At 40.9% G+C, this 25,761-nt stretch overlaps 1 protein-coding gene across 4 annotated transcripts in view; it reads right to left on the bottom strand.

Moving 5' to 3' along the window:
* SMC5 (structural maintenance of chromosomes 5) overlaps positions 1–25,761 on the bottom strand; it is a 75,788-nt gene that overhangs the window by 6,239 nt on the left and 43,788 nt on the right. For all 4 annotated transcript variants that reach the window (XM_037901845.2, XM_037901844.2, XM_037901848.2 and 1 more), the window contains 8 exons: positions 24,405–24,578; positions 24,080–24,249; positions 21,021–21,144; positions 18,139–18,261; positions 12,622–12,747; positions 9,768–9,863; positions 9,267–9,371; positions 6,643–6,762 (listed from right to left, as the gene is read on the bottom strand). In XM_037901845.2, coding sequence (XP_037757773.1) covers positions 6,643–6,762; positions 9,267–9,371; positions 9,768–9,863; positions 12,622–12,747; positions 18,139–18,261; positions 21,021–21,144; positions 24,080–24,249; positions 24,405–24,578 — 1,038 coding nt within the window. The remainder of the gene's footprint in view (positions 1–6,642; positions 6,763–9,266; positions 9,372–9,767; positions 9,864–12,621; positions 12,748–18,138; positions 18,262–21,020; positions 21,145–24,079; positions 24,250–24,404; positions 24,579–25,761) is intronic.

The raw sequence follows: 25,761 nt of genomic DNA on the forward strand, positions 1-25,761 counted from the left end.
ACCCAGGAGGTTGCTAACAATTTTGTGGAGTGTGCCTTGATCCATTCTGGGACAGAAATCTCTAATGATTTGTAAGTTTCCACAATACGGTCTAATGTACACCTAGTGATGGAGGACTTGGAAGTTTTAAGTCCCCTGCATGTCAGGTGGAAAGACACAAATAGGGAGCCCCATCTCCTCATGGATTCTCCACACTTGAGATAGATTTTTCAGTGCTCTTCTGACATCGAAGGTGTGCCACGCTGTTTCAATTGGATGTTAAAGTTTTGGACAGAATGAAGGAAGCACAACCTTTTGGGAGGCATGAAAGGAGGAATTTACTTTGGGAAGAAAGGATTCAGGTATCCAGACCACCACCTTGTTCTCATAGAACAGGCAGTAAGGATCCTTGTCTGGAAGACATGACAGTTACTAAGAAACAAGACTTAATGGATAAATAAAAAGCTGAAACTGAAGTCAGAGGCTCAGAAGGATGACTTGTCAGGGCCCTCAAAACTTCCCATTTTGGGAAGAGTGGCCTGACCACTGTGGTCTGTCTAATCGGATTGCTTAAGGGAATCTGGCTGTCTGTGAATTGTCTGCTAGGGATCCCAAGGATCCTGTGAACAGCATGCTACTAAAGGCGGACACCTGATGCTCAATGGTACTGGGCTGAAAGCCTCGGTCTATGCCTTCTTGGAGAAAGTCCAGTATCGCTGGAATTCTTTGATTTCTGGAATCTGTATGGTGCTCTTGGCTCCAGTTTTTGAATCTGAATCAGACAAAGTAGTACGCTTTTAGCGTTGATACTCTCCTAGATGAAAGTAATACTTAATGACTCTGGTGGACATACCTAGATGTTCTAGTGCTTTCCTCTCAGTAGCCAAGTTTGAGAGAGTACATCCAGTCGCCACAGAAGCTGGAGCAGGGGCTTCAATTTCTGCTCTATCAGGTCTGAGAACCAAGGTCTCCTCAGCCAGTGAGGAGTAAACAGTATTACCACCGCCTGTTCTTGTTTTATTTTCTGAAGCACCTTCCCCAGTAGTGGAAAATGTGGAAATGCATAAAGAAGGGCCTGTGGCCAACTGTGGGATAAGGCATCTGTCCATGGATCTGGGGTCTGCTTCCCTTGTGAAGTATTCTGGCCTCATTGTGTTCATACGATTCATGAACAGTTTGGCTGAAGGGAGGCCGAATGCCTGTTGACCCTGCGCCTGCTAAGTCAGTCTGCCTTTTGGTTCAGGTGCCCTTTAATGTGGCTCACTCAGAGAGAAAAGAAGAAATGTTCCGCGTATCTTATTATATCCATTACGTGCACATGTAGTACCGGAATCCTTGTTCCCCCTTGTTTTTTTAAATGTATGACTGTAGTTGTATTGTCCTATGGAAACATAACGTGATTCCCCATTAGGGTGGGCTGGAACCTTCATAAAACTAGCTTGACCACTCTCAGCTCTAGGAAGTTTAGGCTGTGAGTCTTTTCCTCCTGACTCCAGAGGCCCCAGTCTGTTTAGGTCTCCAAGTAAGATCCCCAGCCCTCCAAGCTGGCTTAGTTGCAAGGACTAAAGGATCTGGAAGGCAGATGAGCATGCCTTTGTGGACATCGTTGTGGGCTGCTGACCACCGTAAGGAGTAGAATACCTGTGCTGGATCCTTAATCTTTCATGTGTTCTGGAGCGTGGTCCCATACTTGTAGTATGAAGGCTTGAAGACTTCTGATGCATGCTTGTGCCCATGAAGCGATCCCTATGCATGACACCAGGAGTCCTAGCAATTGGAGGCACAGTGCTATGATAAACCTCCTGCAGCTCTTAAGCAAGAAAATCAACTCCTGGATTTTCTGAAACCTTTCTAATGATGGGTAGATCTTCAATACCAAGGTGTCTATTTCTGCCCCCAGGTCGGTTATTCTGGTAGATGAACCAGAGAACTCTTCTTGGTATTGATGATGAAGCTGTGCACCTGGAGGAGAGTCAACATCCAAAACGTGGCCCTGTGCACTGATGACTGCAACAGAGCTCTGATCAGGAGGTCATCCGGAAAGGCGTACAGGAGAGTTCCCTGAGACCTGAATCTGGCTATTCTCACCATCATCATCTTAATAAAAACCTTGGGACCGAGGAAATGACAAATGGGTGTGATCAGTATTGATGTTTCCTGCTGCAGAAGTCTGCAGTGGCATGGTCTGATGGGGATATGGAAATATGTGTTCACTAGATCTACTTAAGTGAAGAAGCCACTCTGGGACATGGATAACATCATAGAGGCCACAGTATCCATCTGAAGCCCTATTTTCTTCACCCACTTGATGAGCCTTTTGAGGTTGAGAACAGTTCTGATACTCTCCCATACACTTCTATATAATGAAGAAGATGATTTGCTAGGTTCTACTCCTTTCTTTTGAGGGAACACTCTTTCACTGCCATATGCAGATGAGATATTTTGCGCTGGATCAGATTGCATTTTATGTGGTTGTTGGAACTGGGTGACTGGATGAAAAACGGATGGGGTGGAGCCAGCAGCTCTAGGGAGTATCCTTGACTCACTATTTCCCTGACTGACTTGTCTGTGGTCAGTGAAAACTATTCTTCTAGGAAATGGGAAATCCTGTCCCCTTGCTTCAGTTCCTGATGGAGGCCTATGCAATTTTTGCCATAAAGTAAATCTGGCGGGAGGGAGGCTGAAGTCTCTCTAGACTTTCTGTTCAGACTTCGATTACACTGTTTCCCTTAGGGAATCTATTTTCCCTTTGCTGATGCCTCTGAGAATGAGGAGCAGACAGAGGTGCTCCTTTTGAAGACCGGTCTATATTCTCTCCTGAGGGCACTTAGTGGGAAAGGGAAGGACTATTAGGATTTTGCTGCATTGTCAGCCACCACCTTATCCAGCTTTTATCAAAAAAGAAGGAAGCCTAGAAACTTGGCCAAGCACTGGATCTGCTTAGAGTCAGGATCCACCTTTCAGGGTCAAAGCCACTGGTGGTGCCTGACTATTAAGCTGGAAGCCATAGCTTGGACTGAGAACCTCACTGCATCCATTGAAGCATCAGTTACAAATGATGTTGCTAGGGCGACTTTCTTAAAAGTGGAGCAAAGTCAGGGTGAACTCTGTCCTTAAGAGCTTTGGAGATCTTCCAGCCAGGAAAGAGATGTTCTTGCAAAGTGCCAGCAATGCTTGGAGCGTGGCACAAAAGGATTGGAACAAGCCAAATAAGACTTGTTCCAATCATCCCTAATCACTGGTTGAAGGAGAAATGAAGGGGTATTGCAGCCTGAGGGGAGGATTTTGAGGGGAGAAATTTATTCTGAGGTACTCACAGGAGCCTTAGCAGGTTTCATAGCCATGCAGCTTGTCTTCCTCAGTTCAGGAGGAGGATGAGGAAGAGAAGTCAGAGGACTCATATCTTCTGGATTTTTTGTCCTTTTTCTTTTTAGCTTCTTTAGAATTTTTTTAAACCTTTTTTAGCATGTTTTGGGAAAGTGAAAGCTCTGCTGCTGCTTTATTGAGGCCTTTTGCAATTTGCCTTCCTTAGGGCCTACTGCCCTCTCGAGAGGTCTGTCTCAGAATCCTCCCACACTGGGTCCCATTCCGAGTGGGAGGGGGGAACTTGCTATCGAAAACCCTCCTGGTTGGCATAGCAGAAAGGGAGGCTGATCAGAAGTCCTGTTTCTTTCCCCACTGCACTGAGTACCCACTTTAAAACTTGCAGGGTTGCAAGTCCTGTCCAAGCCTCCCCTATTTGTTCTGTCAGAGGTCCCGTGTGATGTACTCCTTAAGCTGAGTGGCCAGGGAGGGTCCTCCCTGCTTTTGGAATCTCTCCCTGTTCTGCATTGGAGTTCATTTTTCCCCTTTTGGAGTCCTGGCTTCCCTGGTGGGAAGGGGACCCCACCTGCTGTTCAACTCATAGTCCTGGGACCTAATGGAGATAGGTATGGAAGGCTGCATCATCTTGCTGTCTGCCGAGCCTGGGAAGGCTGCCTTACATACAGAACACTGCTTAGATTTGACCCGGTGCTTTCTTGGCGGCTGCTCTGTTATGCCTATAAGGGGCAAAAGAGCTGGCCAAAGCACACTGCTGTGAAGGCTCAGGGAGGGTTAAGCTGCCAAAAGGTTAACTGACCCTGGGGGGAGGAGAAAAACTCAGGAAGGAGAACACTGCTCCCCACTGCCCAAAAAACTGGGCAGAAGAGTTAGCATAGAAGGCGAAAGGACAGGTGCAAATGAAACCGCCACTGTCTGCTGTCACAAAGGCGGAGAATCTGGCAACAAGCGATTGCAGAGAAGGCACAACCAGACCATGTGATGTCAAAATGCTGATCAGGCTCCATGAACTGCAGAGAGGAAAGCAGCCCAGACGTCAAGAATTCTGGGAGATGCTGGGCTACAGAACTATTCATGTAAAATGGAAATTTTCCAGCTAGGACCTCTCCTCTAAATATTCATACCCTAGAAGTTTCACCAAAGAGCCTTCAACTTTTTACTTATTTATTTATTTTAAACACTCTTAAAACTGAGAATTTGAGTACTTTACAGTAGTTTTATAAAGGAACTGTAAGTTGCGTGGACTGTAATGTACACTTTAGTTCAACATTATACAGTGAATATTTCATATAAGAGGTCTGTGTAACATAAATGTTTCTTAAAATAATCTAAAATGGATTCTCTTAATGAAAACGTATTTTATTAATTTTTATTTTACTCCACTCCATTCAATGCCCCTCTCCAAGGCATTTCAGATATTTTCCCCACCAGCAACCAAGACTAAGAGGTTTCAGAGTGGTAGCCATGTTAGTCTGTATCAGCAGAAGGAGTACTTGTGGCACCTTAGAGACTAACATTTATTTGAGCATAAGCTTTCGTGGGCTAAAACCCACTTCATCGGATGCACGCAGTGGAAAATACAGTAGGAAGATATTCATTGTCTCTCTCTCTCTCGAGACACAAACACAAAGTTCCTCCTCTACCTTGGTGGGTCTTGCGCTTACTGGCGGATTTGCTCGCCTTGGAGCTTCATGGCAGCCCTCAGTTTGGCCGTTTTCGTGTACCCGCAGTCCAGGTCAACTCCTCCCGTGTCTGATCAGGAGTTGGGAGGTTTGGGGGGAACCCGGGTCCGCCCTCTACTCCAGGTTCCAGCCCAGGGCCCTGTGGAACGCAGCTGTCTAGAGTGCCTCCTGGAACAGCTGTGCGACAGCAACAACTCCCTGGGCTACTTCCCCATGGCCTCCTCCCAACGCCTTCTTTATCCTCACCATAGAACCTTCCTCCTGGTGTCTGATAATGCTTGTACTCCTCATTCCTCCAGCAGTATGCCTTCTCACTCTCAGCTCCTAGTGCCTCTTGCTCCCAGCTCCTCACATGCACCACAAAATGAAGTGAGCTCCTTTTTAAACCCAGGTTCCCTGATTAGCCTGCCTTAATTGATTCTAGCAGCGTCTTGATTGGCTGCAGGTGTTCTAATCAGCCTGTCTGCCTTAATTGTTTCCAGAAGGTTCCTGATTGTTCTGGAAACTTCCCTGTTACCTTACCCAGGGAAAAAGGGACATATTTAACCTGGGACTAATATATCTGCCTTCTATCACTCTCCTGTAGCCATCTGGCCTGACCCTGTCACAATACACACACACACACACACACACACACACACACAGAGAACATGAAAAAATGGGTGTTGCCATACACACTATAACGAGAGTGATCAATTAAGGTGAGCTATTATCAGCAGGAGAAAAAAACCTTTTGTAGTGATAATCAGGATGGCCCACTTTCAACAAGAAGTGTGTGAGTAACAGTAGGGATAAGAGATACTTCTCAAATACCACTGAAAGCATAACAGTTCACCAAAAATGACTGAATGTGGAACAAGTCTGACTGATGCTGCACCAAAATATACTGCCAAATATAGACTGAAATGGATAGACTTAAACAGTAACCAACAACAAAGCCAATCTGTACTACTGTGAGTGGTACAATCAGCTCTTGACTGGCAATTAAGCTGCAGCATCACCCTGAAATACAGAATAACTACGTCAATACAATTTTTTAATGCTAAACAGCAAACAACTGTTAACTAATGAGCTGTTAACTAACGAACTAGAAGAGGACCAGGAAGATTGGGCGAGGAAGAGCTAAGGTTTCTGTTTCCATCTACTGCAGTGATCAAAAAGGAACTTGGGGTAAGATCAGGGCTGTGGTTCCCGGCATCCCCTTGGTTCCTGTGATGAAGCATTTGGGTGGCTCCAACAGTCATTGCTTTTTCCACAAGGTTCTGCTTTGACAGAGAGGGGACATGCACATCCAGAAAGTTGGGATCTAGAAAGGTTTAGACCTCCTTAAGAAGAATGTGATAGACAAACTAGTCTTTGGAATAAGTGGATTACTCAGCTCCATCTAGCTTTGGAAATTTCTGATAAGACTGACTGTTATACAGCTGGTGGTGATTCTGCTTTCATTTGGTTGAGACACAAATTAATTGGTTCTGATAGTTAAAGAGAAGTTAGATTTTCATGTAAAAGGATCAAGAGAATTTAAGATTAATGCCTGTATGTGACCCCCATTTCCCCATAACCCAGAACAAAATTACACATCATTTTGTCTCATTTTGAGACATTTAAGCACAAAAAATTAAAATGTAGGAGCTATTATTCATAGATATGGTAATCATACCTCATTTTCTGTATGAAGATCAACTTCACCAGCACACTGCATAGAACTAAAGAAATTACTGAACTTTTCATTAATTTGTTCAACCAGCTGTTTCAAAGGTGTTAGCCACCCTTCTTTAACCTAAAAATAAGAGACGAATGTAAAACAACCTCTGAAAGAATTCACAGTTGAAGCAATAATTAACAAAATATCAAATTTAACTATTACAGTAAAATTTAAATTAAAAATTGCCCACAGATCACCATACCTTACTTCATAGATCAAGTAACCTCCCAAACTATTATATATAGCCAGGCACTCAGATACCACAGAATACACTCTGAAGAGCAAGTCTGGGATATACACCTTAACACATTCAAAACGACTTTCACCAAACAAAGACACTCCACCAGAGAAGTAGATCGCTTCACTTGGGCCACCCAAATAATCCAAGAGATCCTGCTTCAATACAGAAATAAAACCCACTCCAAATGCACACCTCTAGTTGTTACCTTGCCTGGGTTCCAATGTGGGATGGTAGGTATCATCACACAACTACAACTCATACTCGATGGCATGGGCGGCATGGAGCCCCATTTCAGGGAGGCTAGCCCCTGGCTCCGCCCCTCAAAACTGCCCCCACCCTGCAGCAGGAGACCCCCCCTCTCCCTCCTGTGGCCGGAGCGCCCCGAGACTCCCTCCTACCGCGGCCAGAGCGCCCTGAGACTCCCTTACCCTGCCACCTGCGGCTCGAGCCCCAAGACTCCCTTACACACACGCACTGGCGGCCCGAGCTTCCCTTACCCTATCCCCCCAGCCTCCGTGGCCCGAGCCTAAGCCTCCCTTAACCCCCGCTGATCGAGCCTCTCTTACCGCCCTACCTTCCCTGTGGCCCGAGCCCTGAGATTCCCTTATCCCACCTCCCCCCGAGCCCCGAAACCTACTCCCCCCTCTGCGGCCAGAGGAGCCCCGGGCCAGCCAGAGCCCTGAGCACCCCCCCAACCCCAACCTGCTTGGAAGAGTCGCGGGGCAGCCAGAGCCTCCCGCACCCATGCCTCCCCTCTGCAGACCCTAAGCTGCCCCTCAAAAATTCAAAAGCTCTTCTCTTCTTCTCTCTTCCGGAAAGAAGAAGAGCTTTTGCTATGCCCCATGCAGGTTCCAGGGGCATACTCAGACAGCATCCAGGGTTCGTCAATAATCTCCCTAGAGTTCAGGGAGATTACTAATAAACCCAGGAAGTTGAATAGCATGTACAGCCTCCTCAGTCGCCCCAGAACCTGCATGGGGCATAATAAAATGCAAAAATTTCACCCGCTAAACCTGCAACCGGAGTCCTGAAGCAGCGGCTGCGCTAGGCTCCCCCAGCCTACTATACCCACCACCCGATGGGGACCCCATCCTGAAAGAAATCTTTCCTGAACCCCCTCTTCTGGCCTTCAAACAACCCTCACAATCTCTCTAAGCTCACCATCAAAAGCAAGCTCCCCACAGATCAGGCCACACCAACTCAAAGCAGCACCAGACCTTGCCAGAACAACAGATGCAAAACCTGCAGACACATCTGCACTGCTACAACGATCAACACCCCCTGCAAAACACCTTTCAAGAACCATGGGTCCTACACACGCCTATCACATGTGGAAAACCTCATCCAGTGCACTAAATGCCCCAATAGCAACTATTTGAGTGAAACCAGACAATCACTATGCTCTGTAATGAGCTCTCACAGGCAAATGATAAAAAGATAAAAACACCCTATCATCTGTGGGTGAACACTTTTCACAAAGCAATCACTCTGTATCTCCCCTATCAGTCCTCATCAACAAAGGAAACCTGCACAACACTTTGAAGAGATGAGCCTGGGACCTTAAATTCATAAAACTTTGCTAGATACTAAAAATCATGGAATGAACTGAGACACTTGATTTATGGCTCATTATAAAAATCTGTAACCCGCTAACACCCGCCACCCCCAGCTACTTCCCCCACTTCCTTTCCTCCCTATGACTGGAGGGGTGTTAACAGGCCACTTTACCTTGAATGGTCCCTTAAAATGTGTGTTAACTGCTTATGCTAAATTAACAAACTGTTCCGCCTTGTATTTAACAGGGCTTGTCTACACTGGCACCATTAAAGCGCTGCTGCAGAGTGCTGGGAGAGAGCTCTCCTGGTGCTCTAAAAAACCCACCCCCATGAGGGACGTAGCTCCCAGCGGTGGGAGTGCGGCTCCCAGCGCTGGTGCACTGTCTACACTGGTGCTTTACAGCACTGAAACTTCCTGCGCTTACGGGGATGTTTTTTCACACCCGAGTGAGAAAGCTGCAGCGCTATAAAGTGCCAGTGTAGACAAGCCCTTAGTTTCCCAGACCTGAAGAAGAGCTTTGTGTAAGCTTGAAAGCTTGTCTCTTTCACCAACAGAAGTTGGTCCAATAAAAGATATTACCTTATCCACCTTGTCCCTTCAACATCCTGGGACCAACATGGCTACAACACTACTGCATACAGCAATTGCCAACATTTCATTTTTCTTAGCATCAAAACTTGAAATATCTTTTAAAATGAATATGGTGCATTTTAATGGAAGTATATACCCATTTATGTTTCTTCTACATTAATTATACTACAGTAATGATTTCATATATTACCTGTGAAATGTTTTGCCTATAGCTCTCCAATTCGTTTTTCTTTTCCTCTAGTTCTTCCGTTACTTGCTGTATTTCTTGTGCCCTTCTATTATATTCTTCAACAACCTGTCAGGAAAAATCATCATCCTTCAAAAATACAGTATTTCAAATTGACAAAATAGATATTTGTCAATTCAAATCTTAACAGTAAAATACACATATGTAAACACTGCCCTTGTTTACATATAACTAAGTAGTGTATGCACTGTTTATACATTGAACAGGACACACTCGTCTCTTTCAAGCAAAGAGCAACTAAGCCATTGTTGTATTTCAGGTTAACCCAACTATTTTTCTCTAAACAAAAGGCAGAGAACATGCTGTTCCTTTGGAAGAACCTACTTAAAATTCTGATAGAGTCAGATCTGGCATTTATAGCACATTGATCCTGCTGTCTAGCTAATTATTACCAAGAGTTCTAGTACAGAGTGGGAAGCAAGTACAGTACTGGAGGAAACATACTGAAGCATTTAGGCCTGTGAAGCAGGAAGCTCTTGATTTCTCTTCATTCAGTAAAGCATCAATTTCATCCAATGTGCTTGGAAGGTCTTGGAATGCCTACAAGAAGAAAAACAATTTATTCATTAGATAGTTTAATGTTGAGAGAGGCTTGAAATATGACTAAAAAGTTGCAAGAAATTGGACAACCAAGAACACTGCTAGCCGCTAGATCACTTTATTAAGACACAATCCATTTAAATTTAAGTGGCTAGATTCTCTCCTGAGAAGTGCTTGGTGTGGGGGGGATGAGGGAGGGCTATTGGGAAGCTAACTATGGCTCCCTAATTCTCTGCCTGTGCAGTATAGCCCCAACCCTGGTGCAGCTGCTCTAACTTATCTCACCTGGCAATGGTCCACAAGAGCCCCACTAGTTGAGAACTGTTGGAGTGCAGTGGCACTCTGGTCATGCATCCAGAAACTGGACGGTAGCATAGGAGCTGGCTATGCCAGATGAGAGCTTCCCTACACAGCCCTACTCGGCTGGACAGATACATCCAGGCTCTGGGCCTTTCATGTTGCCTAAACTGGAATAGGAAGGAGAATCTGACCCAAATTTCTTTCCTTTAAAGTGGGAGTTTTGATTAATTAACCAGACAAATTCTCCCCCTCCCCTATTGTGTATATAGAATAAACAACAAGGAAAAACCTTTTTGTGATCATGGGATATAGCAGTTTTCATAATAGTGTAAAAAAATTAACTAAACTTAAAACACTATTTAATTCCTGACGGGAGAGAGTTCGGGGTGGGTGGAGCGGTAGTTAAGTTTATATAGCACCTGCTTTACAGACATGGTCCCTAATCTTGAGAAGATGACAATTTAAGGGCACAATGATCATGCAAATCCTTACATGAACAGTTCTTTATATTGAAGTAAATGGTAATACTCATACAAGTAAGGTTTTGCAAGACCAAGTCTTATTTTAGAGAAGCATAAGCAAATGACAGGTAAAGGAGTTAGGTGGAGGATAGAAGAAAAAATAAAGAAAAAGGGAAACTTCTTTTGAGAGAGGTGCTTCCCAGACAAACATACACTTCCTGCCCAGAAGAAATCATAATGAATACTTGACGTAACGAGGGAAGACAAAACAGAAAGGCCTAGGTAGCATGCAGGGTGGAGAGGTCAGAGACAAGAGGAACATTCAAGAAAACTTATTAGCATGTATTTTTTAAAGCATTTATATCAGGATGATTTTAAAGTGAAGGAAAAGGTAGAGGTGGCATTAAGGGGTAACTGGAGGAAGGAGAAGAGAGTTAATAAGAGGAAAGAATGGAAGAAAGGACAGACAAAAAGAGGCAATAGGCCGATGGAGAGGAGATAGGGAAGGTAAAAACAAAGGGAGGGAAGGCTGTAGCGGAGCACTGTGGGCAGGAAAAGTAAGGCCAGTAGCAGATGGGGGGACTACAGCAGGGGCATGCAAGGCCATGAATGGAGGGCTGGGGCAGGAGGTTGGAGCGTGGGAGGGGGTGTAGGGTGTGGTGTGGGGTGTGGCAGGGGGCTCAGGGCAGGGGGTTGGGTGCAGGAGGGGTGTGGCAGGGGGTTGGTGCTCAGAGGGCTGGGGTGCAGCAGGGGGCTCAGGGCAGGGGGTTGGGCTTACCTGCAGTGGCTCCCAGGTGGCAGCGGCACGCAGTGGGGCTAAGGAAGGCTCTGTGCCTGCCCTGGTCCTGCGCCGCTCCCGGGAACCGCAGCCAACGGGAGCTTCGGGGGAGGTACCACAGGCGAGGGTAGTGCATAGAGCCCTGTGCCTACTTCTTCCCCCAAGGGCCACAGGGACGTGGTGCCGGCTGCTTCCAGGAGCGGCGCGGGACCAGGGCAGGCAGGGGGCCTGCCTTTGCCCCGCTGCACCATGGGGGTGGCAATCCCGCGGACCGGATCCAAAGCCCTGATGGGACGGATCTGGCCCAGGGACCACTGTTTGCCCACCCCTGGACTACAGCAACTGGAACAGGTGGAAGGTAGTGCAAACAATCAATCAATAGAACGTCCAAAGTTCAGGATATAGAAGGGTTCTAACTCTGTTCTGTGTCCAAAACTTTAACTGGGGCTTTTGGATGTTCAACATTTTTGAAAATTGGGCCACTTATTTGAGTACTCTTTTTGATTTTCAAACCTATTACTCCCAATGTCCCCCTTGAAAAACTCATCATATTACGCACACAATTCATCCCAGGATAGAATCTCTTTTAAAATTTTTCTGACTTTTAATAAATTTTCAAGTTATGGTGTTTAAAATATTTTCCGGTCACCAAATGACGTTTTTCCCCAACATATTTTGTCTCAACATACTTCCAAAAGAACATGTCTTACAAACTCCAGATTTGTTTTACTGAGAAGTGGGCTTTGTTTGTTTGGACAGAATTACAAAGATATATAACAAGGATTTTGAAAACGGGGGTGCACTTGCCCCTTACTAAAGTCGTCAGGGAAAAAATTAACCTGAGGATCAGAACAGGGATCGAGTGGCCTGATTCAAAGCCCACTGACATCAATTGAAAGATCTACTTGACTTCAATGGGCTTTGGATCAGGCCGATAAGCAGAAGGCATAGAAAGGCAGGGTAGAGCCAGTAAGGGGAAGAGGTAGTGCTTGCTCTGTCTTGTACTCCACAACTGTAAGAACCTGGGGCAGGAAGCAAGGAGAAATTGGAAACTCACCATCTAGCTTTCACAAATGGACTATCTTGCTTTAGGTGCAGGTGCACTAAAAGAGCATAGTTCTGAATATTATAGATGAACAGTCTTAGTTGGTGAAAGTATCTCCTCATGTTATGCCATTACACCCTTATAAAAATGTGGCCTTTTGTTTTTAATACTTACAGTCTGAAAATCTTTTGGAATTTCTTGATCAGGGCTGAGATTACATGCCTGTCTAGCTTTCCTCATCAGTCCCTTGCACTTCTCCAAAAGAACACGTTTTTTTTCACCCAGGTCAGAAACTTGTTGCTAGTATAGAAGAAATTAAAATAAAAAGTTGTTTTATTTTAAAGAAAACTCCATTGCCTTCAGTTACAGTCAATCAATCTGTGACTCTGCATGAAGTTCAATTGTCCTAGAGAGAGGGAACTACAGAAGAAAGTTTAACGACAAAAGTGATCAATTTCACACACTCCAACTCCACCATCACCTTTAGAACTAGCATACTGGATGTAATCATGTCAGATTCAGAGAGAAGGTTTGTGAAATCATAGCAGATTGCTTACAGAGGTTGAAAATAATCCCTCCTTTCAAAAAACATTCTTCTGGCTTTTTAAAATTTTTGTTTTTTTAACTAAAGGGATGGCAGATCTCAGTGAATGGATCAAACTGAGTGCACAACTGTAAAATATATGAATGTGTTTTTCACAAAGAGAGCCACGGTTTTGATCTCTGCCTAGGTCCAGATGTAGATCTCTGCTTTAAAATTTGGTGGTGGAAGAGATGGACTATTGCAGGGTTTCTTTATTTTGTATCATGCCTCCCAACTAGCACTATTTTTTCTACTAGACATAACAGAGCCATCTAGTAAATAGGATTTGCATTACGAGGAATATTTCAGTTGAAATTATACAAACAGATTAGCTGTATGTTAAATAGGAAATAATGTACTTCTCTTCATCTCTGATATGCTACCTTTACTATTACAGGCAAAAGATACAAAGTAACAGTTTCACAGTAATGACTAAGAGCAAATTTAGAAAAATAGTGCTACATGTAACTATCAATCAAATCTAGAACATCTTTAGACTGTAAACTCCTTGGGGCAGGGACTAAGATCTTGTTTTCACTTTTGTTGAAAGCACAAATAGTCAGTTACATCCAATTTTCACACATTTACGCCCCTACGTAAACCAGGAATCACATGGACAAAAATGGGACCAAAAATGTTTTAAAATGTATACAGTTAAGTAAAGACTCAATACTTGTATATTCTACTGGATGAAGTGTGCGTTTCATATTTTAAAAATATACTGCCCACCCTATAGGTACTGACAATAAAACCTGTTTAAGTAACTCTCTGTCAATGTAATTAGATTAATTCATATCACTGTTCTAAATAATACAACATTAGTAGTAGTAACAGCTATAATTAAGACAAACGCATCCTCAGTTCTTACAGACGTTCAAGAGTTTGGCATAAATATTTTTTGACTGAAATTTTCTACGCTAGGTTATCAGTCAAAAGGAGTAGTTTTCCTTCCCAAAGCATGTGAAATATATGTTCAAACATTTAGGCTCTGCACTTGGAGGTGTGTGTGTGTGTTCGAGGGGGCGGGGGGGACGGGACCACAGGATGGGATGGGATGGGGGACGGACAGATGACAAAAACATATCCCATAAATCCTGAGCAGAAGCGTTCACCTGCATAACTTGCAAACTTGGCTGCTTTACGGACAAAAGTGGTTCAGTATTTCTGAAGTTAGACAAAGTTGGGCAAGTTAACCTCATTGTGCCTGTTGTTCCACCTTCTGTAAAATGGAAATCATACTTCTCTATCATTCTTAAAGAGGTGTTGTAAGATTTAATACATTTTTCTAAAGTGCTTTGATATCTTCAGATAAAGGTGCAATAAAACCACAAAATATAAAAATACCCCCAGAGTTAGGGACCTTCCATTTAAGGACAAAATAAATTTTAATAACATTAGTTTAACTGTTCTAAAGTTATGAAAGTTTAAATCAGCATCTTAAAACATTCATGCTAGGCTTTTTAAATTAATTCAGTGCTAGTTTGGTTTGAGACTCTGGATCATATCAAGCTCTGTCGTTTGTATACCTGAGGACCATGTAAAAGTTACCCTGAATGTTAGTCCATTCAGCTTTTAAATAGTCAGAATTTTAAGTTTCTGTACTAAATTTCTGAAAACTAGGCTTGTTTTGTAGATCTCATTGCAACTAAAAAAATCAAACAAGGCCTGACTACTATTTTGAAGTCTTGTGACTGAAAAAAATCAAGCAAGACATTAAAGGCTGCATATATAAAGTTGCAAAGAACTACCCAGTTTGAACAGGTATTTTATAATGATATAAAAAGAGCCCATTTTAAAGTAGCAGCACAGGAGAAAGTTAAGATGGAATTTTCAACCCCCTATGTAGGTATTTTTAAAGCACAAATAACTGGAACATCTTGTCATTAATTCTACCCTTTTTCAGTTCTGAACATTTGATTTCTCTAATGTTGTGTTAACGTTAAATTTTTATTTTATTTTATTTTTAACAGTGTGTGCATATAGACAGAAAGAAAGAATTCATGATGGTGTGGTGTAGCATAAAACTTATTGTCACAAGTTTAGGATGCCCAATTACTCACAATCCAAAAATGAGTTACACAGGTCACTCTAAATAAGTGTCAATAAAACCTACATACCTCACCACACCTGCTCCACTATTTGTTTATTCATGCTATTTATTACAGAAAAATATTTAGGAACATTTTAACGAGTTTTCAAAATGTAACTGGGACTATTTTTTGTATCCCAATACTTTAAAAGCCAATTGCCTTCATTACCATGAGTCCAAACATACAGGGTTCAAAAGAAGCCAAAAGAACCTGTGAAAATGACATATCACTTTTCTGTACATAAAAACGTCAATTTTATAGTCTGTCATCTCTGGTAATGCAAAGGCTAGAAGCTCCCATTTATAACCCCACAGGGCTGCATGAAATAGACCTTAATGTGATTTTTTAGGCACAGGGCTGAATTTTGCCTGTTCTAGCCATTGGGCAGCTGCAGTTTTGGGGGAACACATGTATCTGAGAAGAGGAGGAAACATATTGGGGCAGGCTGATTTTTTTAAAAAGAAAAAAAGCAGGTGTTTGAAGCTGTTCTCGGCTGTAAGTGTTAGAATAAATACCAGGATAAACGGATTAATAGGTAGGTGAGGCACTCAAAAGTGTGTAATAAATTCATTTATCACATGACTGATATTTATTACATGGCTATCACATCCACATGAGATGGATATTTTCTCACACACCCTTAAGTATGTATATAAATACGTACATGTGGAACCTTCTATAGACCCATCCAGTTATTATGTGTTCAAATACTTCATGGAAATGCTAACATTTGGCAAGTACAGTTAGTTAATCCCATCCTGGATATAAGGGATGTGCCCCTCTGGGAATGCCCCTCTGGGCACAGGGAATTACTGTCTAGAATAGATAGGTCCTAGAGGGAAATTCTAGTTTAAGGGAGAAGGCTTAGGGTGACCTATGTGTTACTGTTATTTCAGCTGACAATATAAGAACTAATTCAGGAAGAGAGAGAGTTTAGTCTGGGCAGTGGGTTAGTCTATGCTAGAGTGGAGCTAAGGCATAGCTACTGAAAGGCACGCTACTGGATACTAGAACCCTCTCACATTCTACATTCATAGGAGTGCAATTGGTTTTGTGGGAAATGAGAAACTAGTCAAAGAAAATATAGTAGCCAGTAGCCAATATTTTCTCATGAATGTGTGTTTGAATGCATTCTTAGTGACACTATTTAAATAATTAAAGATGGGCAATTCATACAGAAGGAAAACAGAATTTGCATTTTCTTCAAACTTGGCCTAAAAGAAAAAACAACATACATACCGAGTTTAATACCAATCATTTAAAAAAATTACAGCAAATGAACCTAAAAACTCACAAGCTATCAAAGCAAGACAATTAGCAAATCTCTTACAATCATCATAAACACAAAGGCGACTGTGCCAATTATCTAATGAGCAGATGGGGCTAACAATCCTCCCTACTGTTCAATATGGGTCATAAACACACATTTGCTTCTCATGCTCATTAGACAAATTAAATACAAAAAGTTGTTAAAATAATACTAAGGTTCTGACTTGAGCTGCCATGACAAACAAAAAACCCCACAAATCTGTTGCTACTAACGTGACACATTCTGAAGCACACACGTTGGGAAGGAAAATGCCTTTCAATCCAAGTGTCTAACATACACCCAATGTGCTGCTTTTCCCACGGAATCCCAGTGCTGACAACTCACACATGAACATATGCAGCCCTCTTTCCTCAGGAAGAGGGACTGAATTGGGTTTTGTGGGCCATTCAAGTCTTATAACAATATTTTAAAGACTAACAACTTTTAATAAGAGAAACATTATTAATAAATGCAATGTTAGCAAGAGTTCAGCACTGGGATTCCGTGGGAAAAGCAGCACATTGGGTGTATGTTAGACACTTGGATTGAAAGGCATTTTCCTTCCCAACGTGTGTGCTCTACCCCACCAATGGTACACACCATGTGTAACGTGCATATGGCTGCAGGCGCCACTGGTTTGGGATTTTTTTTTTTTTTATTGTCCCCTGCTCTGATCTTCACTAATGGTAGCAAGAGTAACATGTGATCTGTGGCTGTCTTTGTTGATTGTTTGACAATTAATTTTATGTTTAATCATAATGTGTAGGTTTTAATTTAGTTTCACTACATAATTTCTGTAACACCTCATACTAATTACTACTTCTGTGCACCAGTCTCTGTACCTTTGCCTGCAGTTTCTTGAAAGCTTTATTTTATTATTTCAACTTTTCTGCTATATGAAGTTGTCCAACAAGTGATGTTGATTCAGTTCACAGGTGAACTGAAAATATAGGACCGCTCTTGCACACCCAAATTCTCACTGCCAGGAAATGGAGTTTTGTACTTGCAGAATCAGGCCAGAAATTATGAAAGTTCTCATGTCTACCATATATGCTAAATTCCTCCATAAAATTAGTTTATGTGGAACATTTAGTGCACTACTTTCTAACATTTGAAAGTCACAGTGTAGGAGAAATGGCAATGGGGAAGAAACTTGCTCCTACTCATTTCACTAGGCCTCCCCAAAGGCAGGAGTTTAATAAAAGGGATAAGGAAAACAGCTATGGAGAACTAGGGTCTCAGCCCTATCCTACTTGAATGTGCTTTCCTCCAGACCTTCATCAGGACCCTGACATGTCCCATTTGGGTCAGTCCACTACCAAGTGTCAGTTCTGGGAGATTGGTCCCAACTGGAGCTACTCACTGGAGAAAAATGACATTTCTAAATGACAGATTGGGCTATGCAGGATTATTATTATTATTATGCCAGCTTCACACTGTTTAAAATGCTTAGGGCACATCTTCACAGAAGAGATAGCCATCTTGGTTATCATGGGGAAGCGAAGTTCCTTTTCACCTGGAAGGGAAAGGGACTAGAGAACTGATGCAAGCTTCAGAAAGCAAAAAAACCTTAGCATCAGGAGTAGAGATACCTATTACTAAGAAAGAGAACAGAAGCAGCCCATTCCTGAGTGGGGAGGCTTCCGGGCAAAAAGTGTGTTTTCAAAGTTGATTTACCAATACACCGAGAAATAAAAAACAAAGCTTACCTCTAAAGCTCTTAGTTGTACAGTTGCTGCTTTATAATCAGATTCTAGTCTATTCTTCTTGGAATTCACTGTTGTGCTCTGAAGAACCAAATCCACTTTGAGGATGTTCAATGTTATGCAATTCTGCAGAGCAAAACACAAAAAATCATATATCTCTTTTGTCATGAAACACTCGAAACTGATATTGTCAGCAGCATCAGGCTTTACAAACCAGATTACAAGATACCAATTTTTATACAAAGTTCTGGACTCCAGATTCAGCTCTCCAGCCCAGTTCTGTTTTCAGTCTGTTTCCTGAAGCAGCAAGGTGTTTGTTTAAATATTTCTTGTCTCCCCCACACAAGGAAGCTAAACCTCTGATTTGTTTTGTAGCAAAAGCAGAGCTTTGCTGGTGTGTGGGATGTGCAACTAAACATACAGATTTGTTTTTTTAACATTACTTACAGCTGTGAAGGTTATGTAAACAACATCTAGGAAAATCCTCTGCTTTAAAGTTACAAAAATTGTGAAGTAACTTATTAAAAAACCTAAGAAAGATTACATTATTTGAAAAAAGTGTACAATTTTTAAAGGTTACAGCTATTTAAGGGGAAAACAAGAGCTAAAGTTCTGCAACAAAAAGAGGGAAAAACCAATTACTTACTGTGTCACGCTTTGGGATTCACCCAGGTCAGCAAGGAGTTCACATTCACCACCTGCTTTGCAACTCTGGTTGCCTAGAATACTATGCTGCGGTAGCTCACAGCCCTGACACCAACAGCCAGCATACAAGCATGCAGGCTTTCACTATTCAGTTACTCTTTTCAGCAGGACCTCAACAACCCTTCCAGCACCAAGTTCTCCCCGCAAACTTCTTTCTGCAGTATCTAGTCCTTCTCACTTGAACACTCACAAAATCTTACGAAGTTGACTACTCCTTTGAAGAGACAATACATAGCAGTAGCCTGTTAATTTGGCTCAGAATTTTACTGTTCATTTGAAACACGGTACTGAGATGGTCGTGTAGCCTAAACTGTTGTATAATCCATATACTTTTCTGTAACCCGTAATTAACAACTATCATTCTTTCAGGTTTCAGAGTAGCAGCCGTGTTAGTCTGTATTTGCAAAAAGAAAAGGAGTACTTGTGGTACTCTAAGGTGCCACAAGTACTCCTTTTCTTTTTATCATTCTTCCATGCAGCTGGGCAATCAAACACCTTCCAATCTGTATTGCCAAGGAATAGAAAGTATATTAGAAAGCCAGTTTGCTATGGGGTAGCAGGAGGAGAAGAATAAAATACTCTTCCACACAGGGTGTTCACTGGTCTATAACTGTACATGCCACTTTAGTTGTGCTGTGTATGAGAAGCAGAGGAACACTAACTGCACCCAAGAAGCATGTATGTTGACGATAAACACAGTCATCCTAGAGTGTGCTGCTGTTCTTATAAATTGATACTTTAAAATTTTAATTTAGAAAATTGTTTGTTTATAAAAATAATATTGCTTTTGAAAAAGTACTTGCTTAATAACAGCATATTACCTATACAAAATCACTTTTTAAAAGTAATTTGCAAACCCTGGGGGCCCACCGTGCCTTAAAATTGGTTATCTTCTGCAATTCTCTGTGGTTTTCGAAGCTGCTTCAGCCAGATGACCCTACATGATCTGTGAAAGACTCCAACCTCTGCCATTCAGGGCTTACCAATATACTCCAAAACAACTCATCTGTTTGACATGGTAAGCAGAAGCTTCTTTTAATGCTGGTTACTGAGTGCAATAGAACCAGCATTATTTCACAGGCAACACCCAAAAAAAGGATTAGAGGGGTAGCTGTGTTACTCTGTATCCACAAAAACACTCACCCCCAAAGGTGGTAGGAAACAACTGAAGACCATTTCACAGGAGACCATTTACCATAAGCAGTCCCCCAAAAAGTCCTGGGAATTGAAAAAGATGACTAAGGAGCAGGAAGAATATCTACTCTGATTATTAAAACTTAAGGATTTTATTTTATGGTTCTCTACCTTTCCCAAAGAAGTGGCCATTACCATTTATACAACAACAAAGGTGTACACAGTATTTTAAAATATGTATGACTGATTCATTATTCCAAGGAGTTTAAAATTATTGAAGGGCTACAGACAAATTGAAAACTAGTCCGTTCTTTAAAAACCTGAGTTCAAAGTAATTTCAGCTACTGCTCCTGGCCCCTTCTTGATTTTTGTGATTTTACAATTGTAGTTTACAATTTGTAAACAAGGGCGGGGTAGTCTCAGGTGCTGTGTGAAAAACCCACCTGGAGTAGACAAATTAACTATGCAGAGGAAACACAAATGAAACATGCACAAGTGCTGTCAAAAAGACAAAATAAACAAACTAGAAAAAAATTACTGAAAAGATTTTCTTCTTTAATTATCATAAACTGGGGTATTTTTTGTAGGACCAAGAAAATATGTTCATATAGAAGTAACGGTAAGAAAGAGATCTAAGGAAAATAAAATTAATTTAAAAATGTATATGGCAATAGAAGAAATTTGGTGAAAAGGTTATATACTGCACATATGTTTGCTAGGCAATTTCATGGGCTGGAAGCCTCTTAAGCCAGCAAGATGGCAGCTTTTATCCAAGTCAGTTTATAATATTTAAGTACACATGTAGTAAACTCTGCATGCCAACAACAGAAAGTGGAAAGAGTTTATATGGGCTATGTTCAAACCGAAGCACATCTTCATGTAGCAGAAGTAAACTTAGCTCTTTTAAAAATAAAAACCTACATTTCAAAACACCTCCCACTATTAAGGCAGGCTCTACTCCTTCCCCCTTTTTTATTTTTATTTTTAACTATACTAGGCCCTTCACAACAAGGAAAAATGTGTATAAAGCTAAGAAGGAGCCATACCTTTATGAGTTGCATTAATTCTGTAACAAGTTTTGCTTTTTGGATATTAATTTCTTTGATCCTGGCATTTGTTTGTTGAGACTCCTCTTCTAGATTGATGGCATCTTGCTCCATCTGTTTCAAACTATGAAAGAAAACAATTTATTATTAATACTGATTAAATCATGCTGAGATACCCAGGTTCTTAATCCTAAAGGGTCCATCATAAATGAACACATTGAAAATTAGAAGAGGTCCAACTGCCCTTACTAAATAAAGAAAAAGGGGAATTGATTTTTCTGCCTCTTGACTTCCTGCTCCTCCCATCCTAAAGGATTCTGTAAAAAAATTCAGCAGAAAATGTTATCTGTAAAAGGGATCTCATTCTTAATTATAAAAAGAGAAGGAGTATTGGTGGCACCTTAGAGACTAACCAATTTATTTGAGCATAAGCTTTCGTGAGCTACAGCTCACTTCATCGGATGCATACAGTGGAAAGTGCAGAAGATCTTTTTAAACACAAAAAGCATGAAAAAAATACCTCCCCCCACCCCACTCTCCTGCTGGTAATAGCTTTGTGTGTATAAAAAGATCTTCTACACTTTTCACAGTATGCATCCGATGAAGTGAGCTGTAGCTCACGAAAGCTTATACTCAAATAAATTGGTTAGTCTCTTAGGTGCCACAAGCACTCCTTTTCTTTTTGCGAATACAGACTAACACGGCTGTTACTCTGAAACCATTCTTAATTATGGTTCTAAAACAAATCTTACATTCTTCCTCCATTTCCTTTTTCTATTGTCTGTAAGCAGACTAAATGCAGGTCAGCTTTCCAAAAAAGGTGATAATGTTGCTCTATGGATTAGAGCACCATTTCAAACCCAAAACTGAATTTATCCTATTTCAGAACTTAGATTCTTCTACATGATAACTATACAGCTATCAGATACTGTAATAAAGAGTCTTTTGACTGTTAAGGTTGAGAGTATGTATCACTAAAGGTATGTTTGCACTACAGACGCTACAGCCACACAACTCTGGTGCTGCAGATGTGCTGCCGTAGCATGGTAGCGTAGACACTTCCTACACTGACAGAAGGGGTTTTTCTATCGATGTCAGTAATCCACCTCTCTGAGAGGCGGTAGCTAGATTGATGTAAGAATTCTTCTGTTGACCTAGCTGTGTCTACAGTGGGGGTTAGGTCAACCTAACTATGTCACACAGGGCTGCAAAAACTTTCACAGGCCTGAGTGATGAAGCTAGGCTGACCTAAGTTTTAAGTGTAGACTAGGCTTAATTTTAGAGTAAAGAATATGACAACGATGTTGTAAGTATCCCCAAACCAAGCATTTTCAACCCAAGAAATTCAGAATTAAGATTACACCTGTAAGAAATCTGAACACGTTAAGGCAAGTAATGCACAATTAAGACACGCAAACAACCCTAACTCTACCCTGTAATGATATCATTCAGTGAGGATATAATTACAATTAAGACATTTTAAAGTGTGTGTTCCCAACAAAATGAAACTGATTTTTCCCCCGTTCATCGCATCATTTTAAGTAAGAGTTAAGGCTGTTTTCTTTAATTTCTGTTATATGTATTAATTTATGAAAAACAGCTACTTATCTTCTGTTATTGCTCTCACTGCAGAAGAGAGTTTGGAAATTTTGGCTTATGTTTTTAAGCCTGGTTTCCCAAAGTTAGACTCTTAAATAACAGTGGCTTGATTTTCAGAGATGCTGAATATCTGCAGCTCCCACTGAATTCAGAAAATTTGGCCACTTTTTCGGGAGTCCAGGTTTCAAAATTTTGGTCAAATATTTTAAGAGTGGTTATACATTAGCACAAAACTTCAAAAATTATTTGCCTCCTCTTTTTATTGACAAAAAATATTTTCTCCACTATATAATAAACCTTAAGAAAAAGAATGACTGAGTTTTCTGGTACTGAAGCAGTGCAACATACAACTGATTAGGAGATCTGAATTAAAGAGAAACTTCAGAATTTTGTCTTCACTGGACTAATAGAGATTAATGGACAGGATTAGTTTCTGGGAGGAAGGTTTAATATGCTATAACCCATTCTGACTGGACAACAAAGCAGAACTGAATCTGAATTTAGAAACCGCTGTCTGTACTTTATCCTCTAATGATGTCCTAAGAAAATGAAGCAACATTGTAACACTAAGATGCAAGGACGCTACATGACCACATTTAGGTCAGTCCATTTATCTCTGTAGCACTTGCTATAATGTACTTTATTTCCCATCTCAACAGCAAAAAAATAATATAATGATGTTTCATGCGAGTACTAAGATAATATTTGAAGATGAACCCTTTTAAGGTTGAGGCTTCAGTTTGTTTTTTCAAGTGTTTATGAAACAAAGATCAGGTAACATCTTTGCTGATCATGTAAAATTGTGTGATCATCTTGTAACAGACCAAAACACCCATGGGAAACTAGATTAAGGGTTTGTCTATACACAAAGGTTGTACTGCTTTAACTATATTGGTAGTTAAAGTGTATAACCACCTAGTGCAGATGCATGTATACCAGTATAAAGGTGCTTATGTCGGTATCCTTATTCCTATAAGGGAAAAATAAATAAAACTATTACAGAACAAAGGTACCTTTAACCTGGCATAACATTCAGTATAATTATTTTTTTTTAAAATCATTCCCCTCCTCATTTGTATCAGAAAGAGTTTCACCAGTATACAAAACTGTGCAGACCAGGCTTAAGAGAACAAATATATTCTCACTGGTGACCTCAATCACAGATGAACCTATATTTCACAAGTGAAAGGTGGGAGAACCAAGCCTCTACGTCACCTATACCACCCCATTTCTGAAGCCCAGCTGCCAACTAGTTCTTAAGAACAAATTATATCTTGTCAGAATCAATGGGCTAGAGGTAGCCAAGACACATTTTAGGGATTGCTTGTTATTGAAATAGCCCTAGTCACCGATATACAAAATCATAACTGATGTTAATACTTCAGACTTATTTCTGCATCTTAATGCCGTCTCAGCAAGAGAAAATATTTGCAATCAAACAGGCTCATCAGAAGTCATACCTATCATGTTTCATACTAATTTTTGATTCCAGTTGTTTCCTTTTGTTTTTTCTCTCCAAATGTTCCTTCTTTTGCTGTCTCAGCTCATTATCTTTGCGTTCCAGATACTTCTGCCTCTCATATAATGTATGCAATTGAGAATCCCGTAACTGGAAACGTCTATTAATATCCTATAATAAATAGTGGCACAAAAAATCTTTAATATTCTCATTACAATCATACCAGATTCAGGCCAAATAATAGTTTTACTGAACAAAAAATTGGCAGTATTTCAATCTACGTAATTTAGATTTTTTTTTCTAAACACTAAAATAAAACAGCCTACCTTTAGTTGGTTTTCCAACTGCCTTCTTTCATCTGCATCTACTGTGACAGTGAGAAACTGTGCTGGTCTCAGGGATGTGTTACTAGAAATAGTTTGGTTTGTATAAGCAGACACTTTCACTGAATACCTTTCTTCTGCTGTGTAGATTTGCTTAAATTTGGTTTCTTGTATGACCTAAACATGAAAAACAAAGCCATTTGACAAAAATCTTATGTAAGGCTCACCTGTTCGGAACAAGGAAGATTATTTTCAGGCTAGAAAATAAAACTAACTATGATTTGGAGTGGGAATACTAAAATTAGTCAAGTTTCTGGTTTATGAACATGCCATTGCGTAAAGGAGATTAAACAAGTTTGTTGCATCATTGAATTTGAAGTTTTTGCCGACTGAATTAAAATAGCAATTAAAAAAAACCATATCACACTCATTCTGTGTTGTCATACACAGTAAAACAACTGCCGCACTTCTGTGATGAGTGAATGACTCCTGTATAGACACAAAACTGTATCAGTAGTTCTTTCAGATTTTTGGAGAAGAAAGATGCTATGTAAATATCTATTATGGTGTTCCAAAGAGTTAGTGTTTAAGGTGAATCCCAAAGCAAAACTGAGACTTTGATTAAGAACAGACACCTGAAAGGAGGTGTGGAATTTATCATTTATCATTATTCTTTTAAAATCTCATACCTTCCTGATATCTGGTACTTCATGATTCACTAAAGACGCTCAAGGTGGAGACATCAGAAATAAGGGAAGCCTCAATACAACCCATGGTACTACAATATTCAGAAGGATTATGTGACATTCTCAATCAACCATGATGAATCAAGAAGTTTCCAGAATGGAAAATAATTTGAAAATTATTTATTAAAAATCTCTGTACAGAATTCTCCCCACAACCTGGATACTGTGAAGTTACTGAGTACTGAAATCTGTGCTTAACTAAGTCTTCATTTTGCTTTGCAATTCACCTTAAGGTTGAGAGGGCAATTCCATTCTAACTATTTTTTCTCCTTCAGGTCTATGAGTAAAGCTTCCCATTTTTTTTGCTGAGCCCCAAAATTAATTTATTTGCAATGTTTCAGCAAAATTGATTTAAATATTAGAGTTATTATGAGAGCATGAGGAACACCACACATTTCACTGAAAAAAATTGGAACTGGTGGGATTCTCTCACCTGCCACCATGAGTAATGATTGGGAGTGTGATAGTTCCTTGTCAAGGGCGTGGGGGGACCCACTTAATACTTGAAAGCATTCCCTTCATAGATATTTTAAAACTGCTGTTCTACCCCAGATACATCATGAACACATTGGGTTGGTGAACTGCGGGCTCCTCTTCATCTGTGCCCATAAGAT

Source organism: Chelonia mydas, chromosome 5 (genome assembly GCF_015237465.2).
Source record: "Chelonia mydas isolate rCheMyd1 chromosome 5, rCheMyd1.pri.v2, whole genome shotgun sequence".
NCBI classification, from domain to species: domain Eukaryota; kingdom Metazoa; phylum Chordata; order Testudines; family Cheloniidae; genus Chelonia; species Chelonia mydas.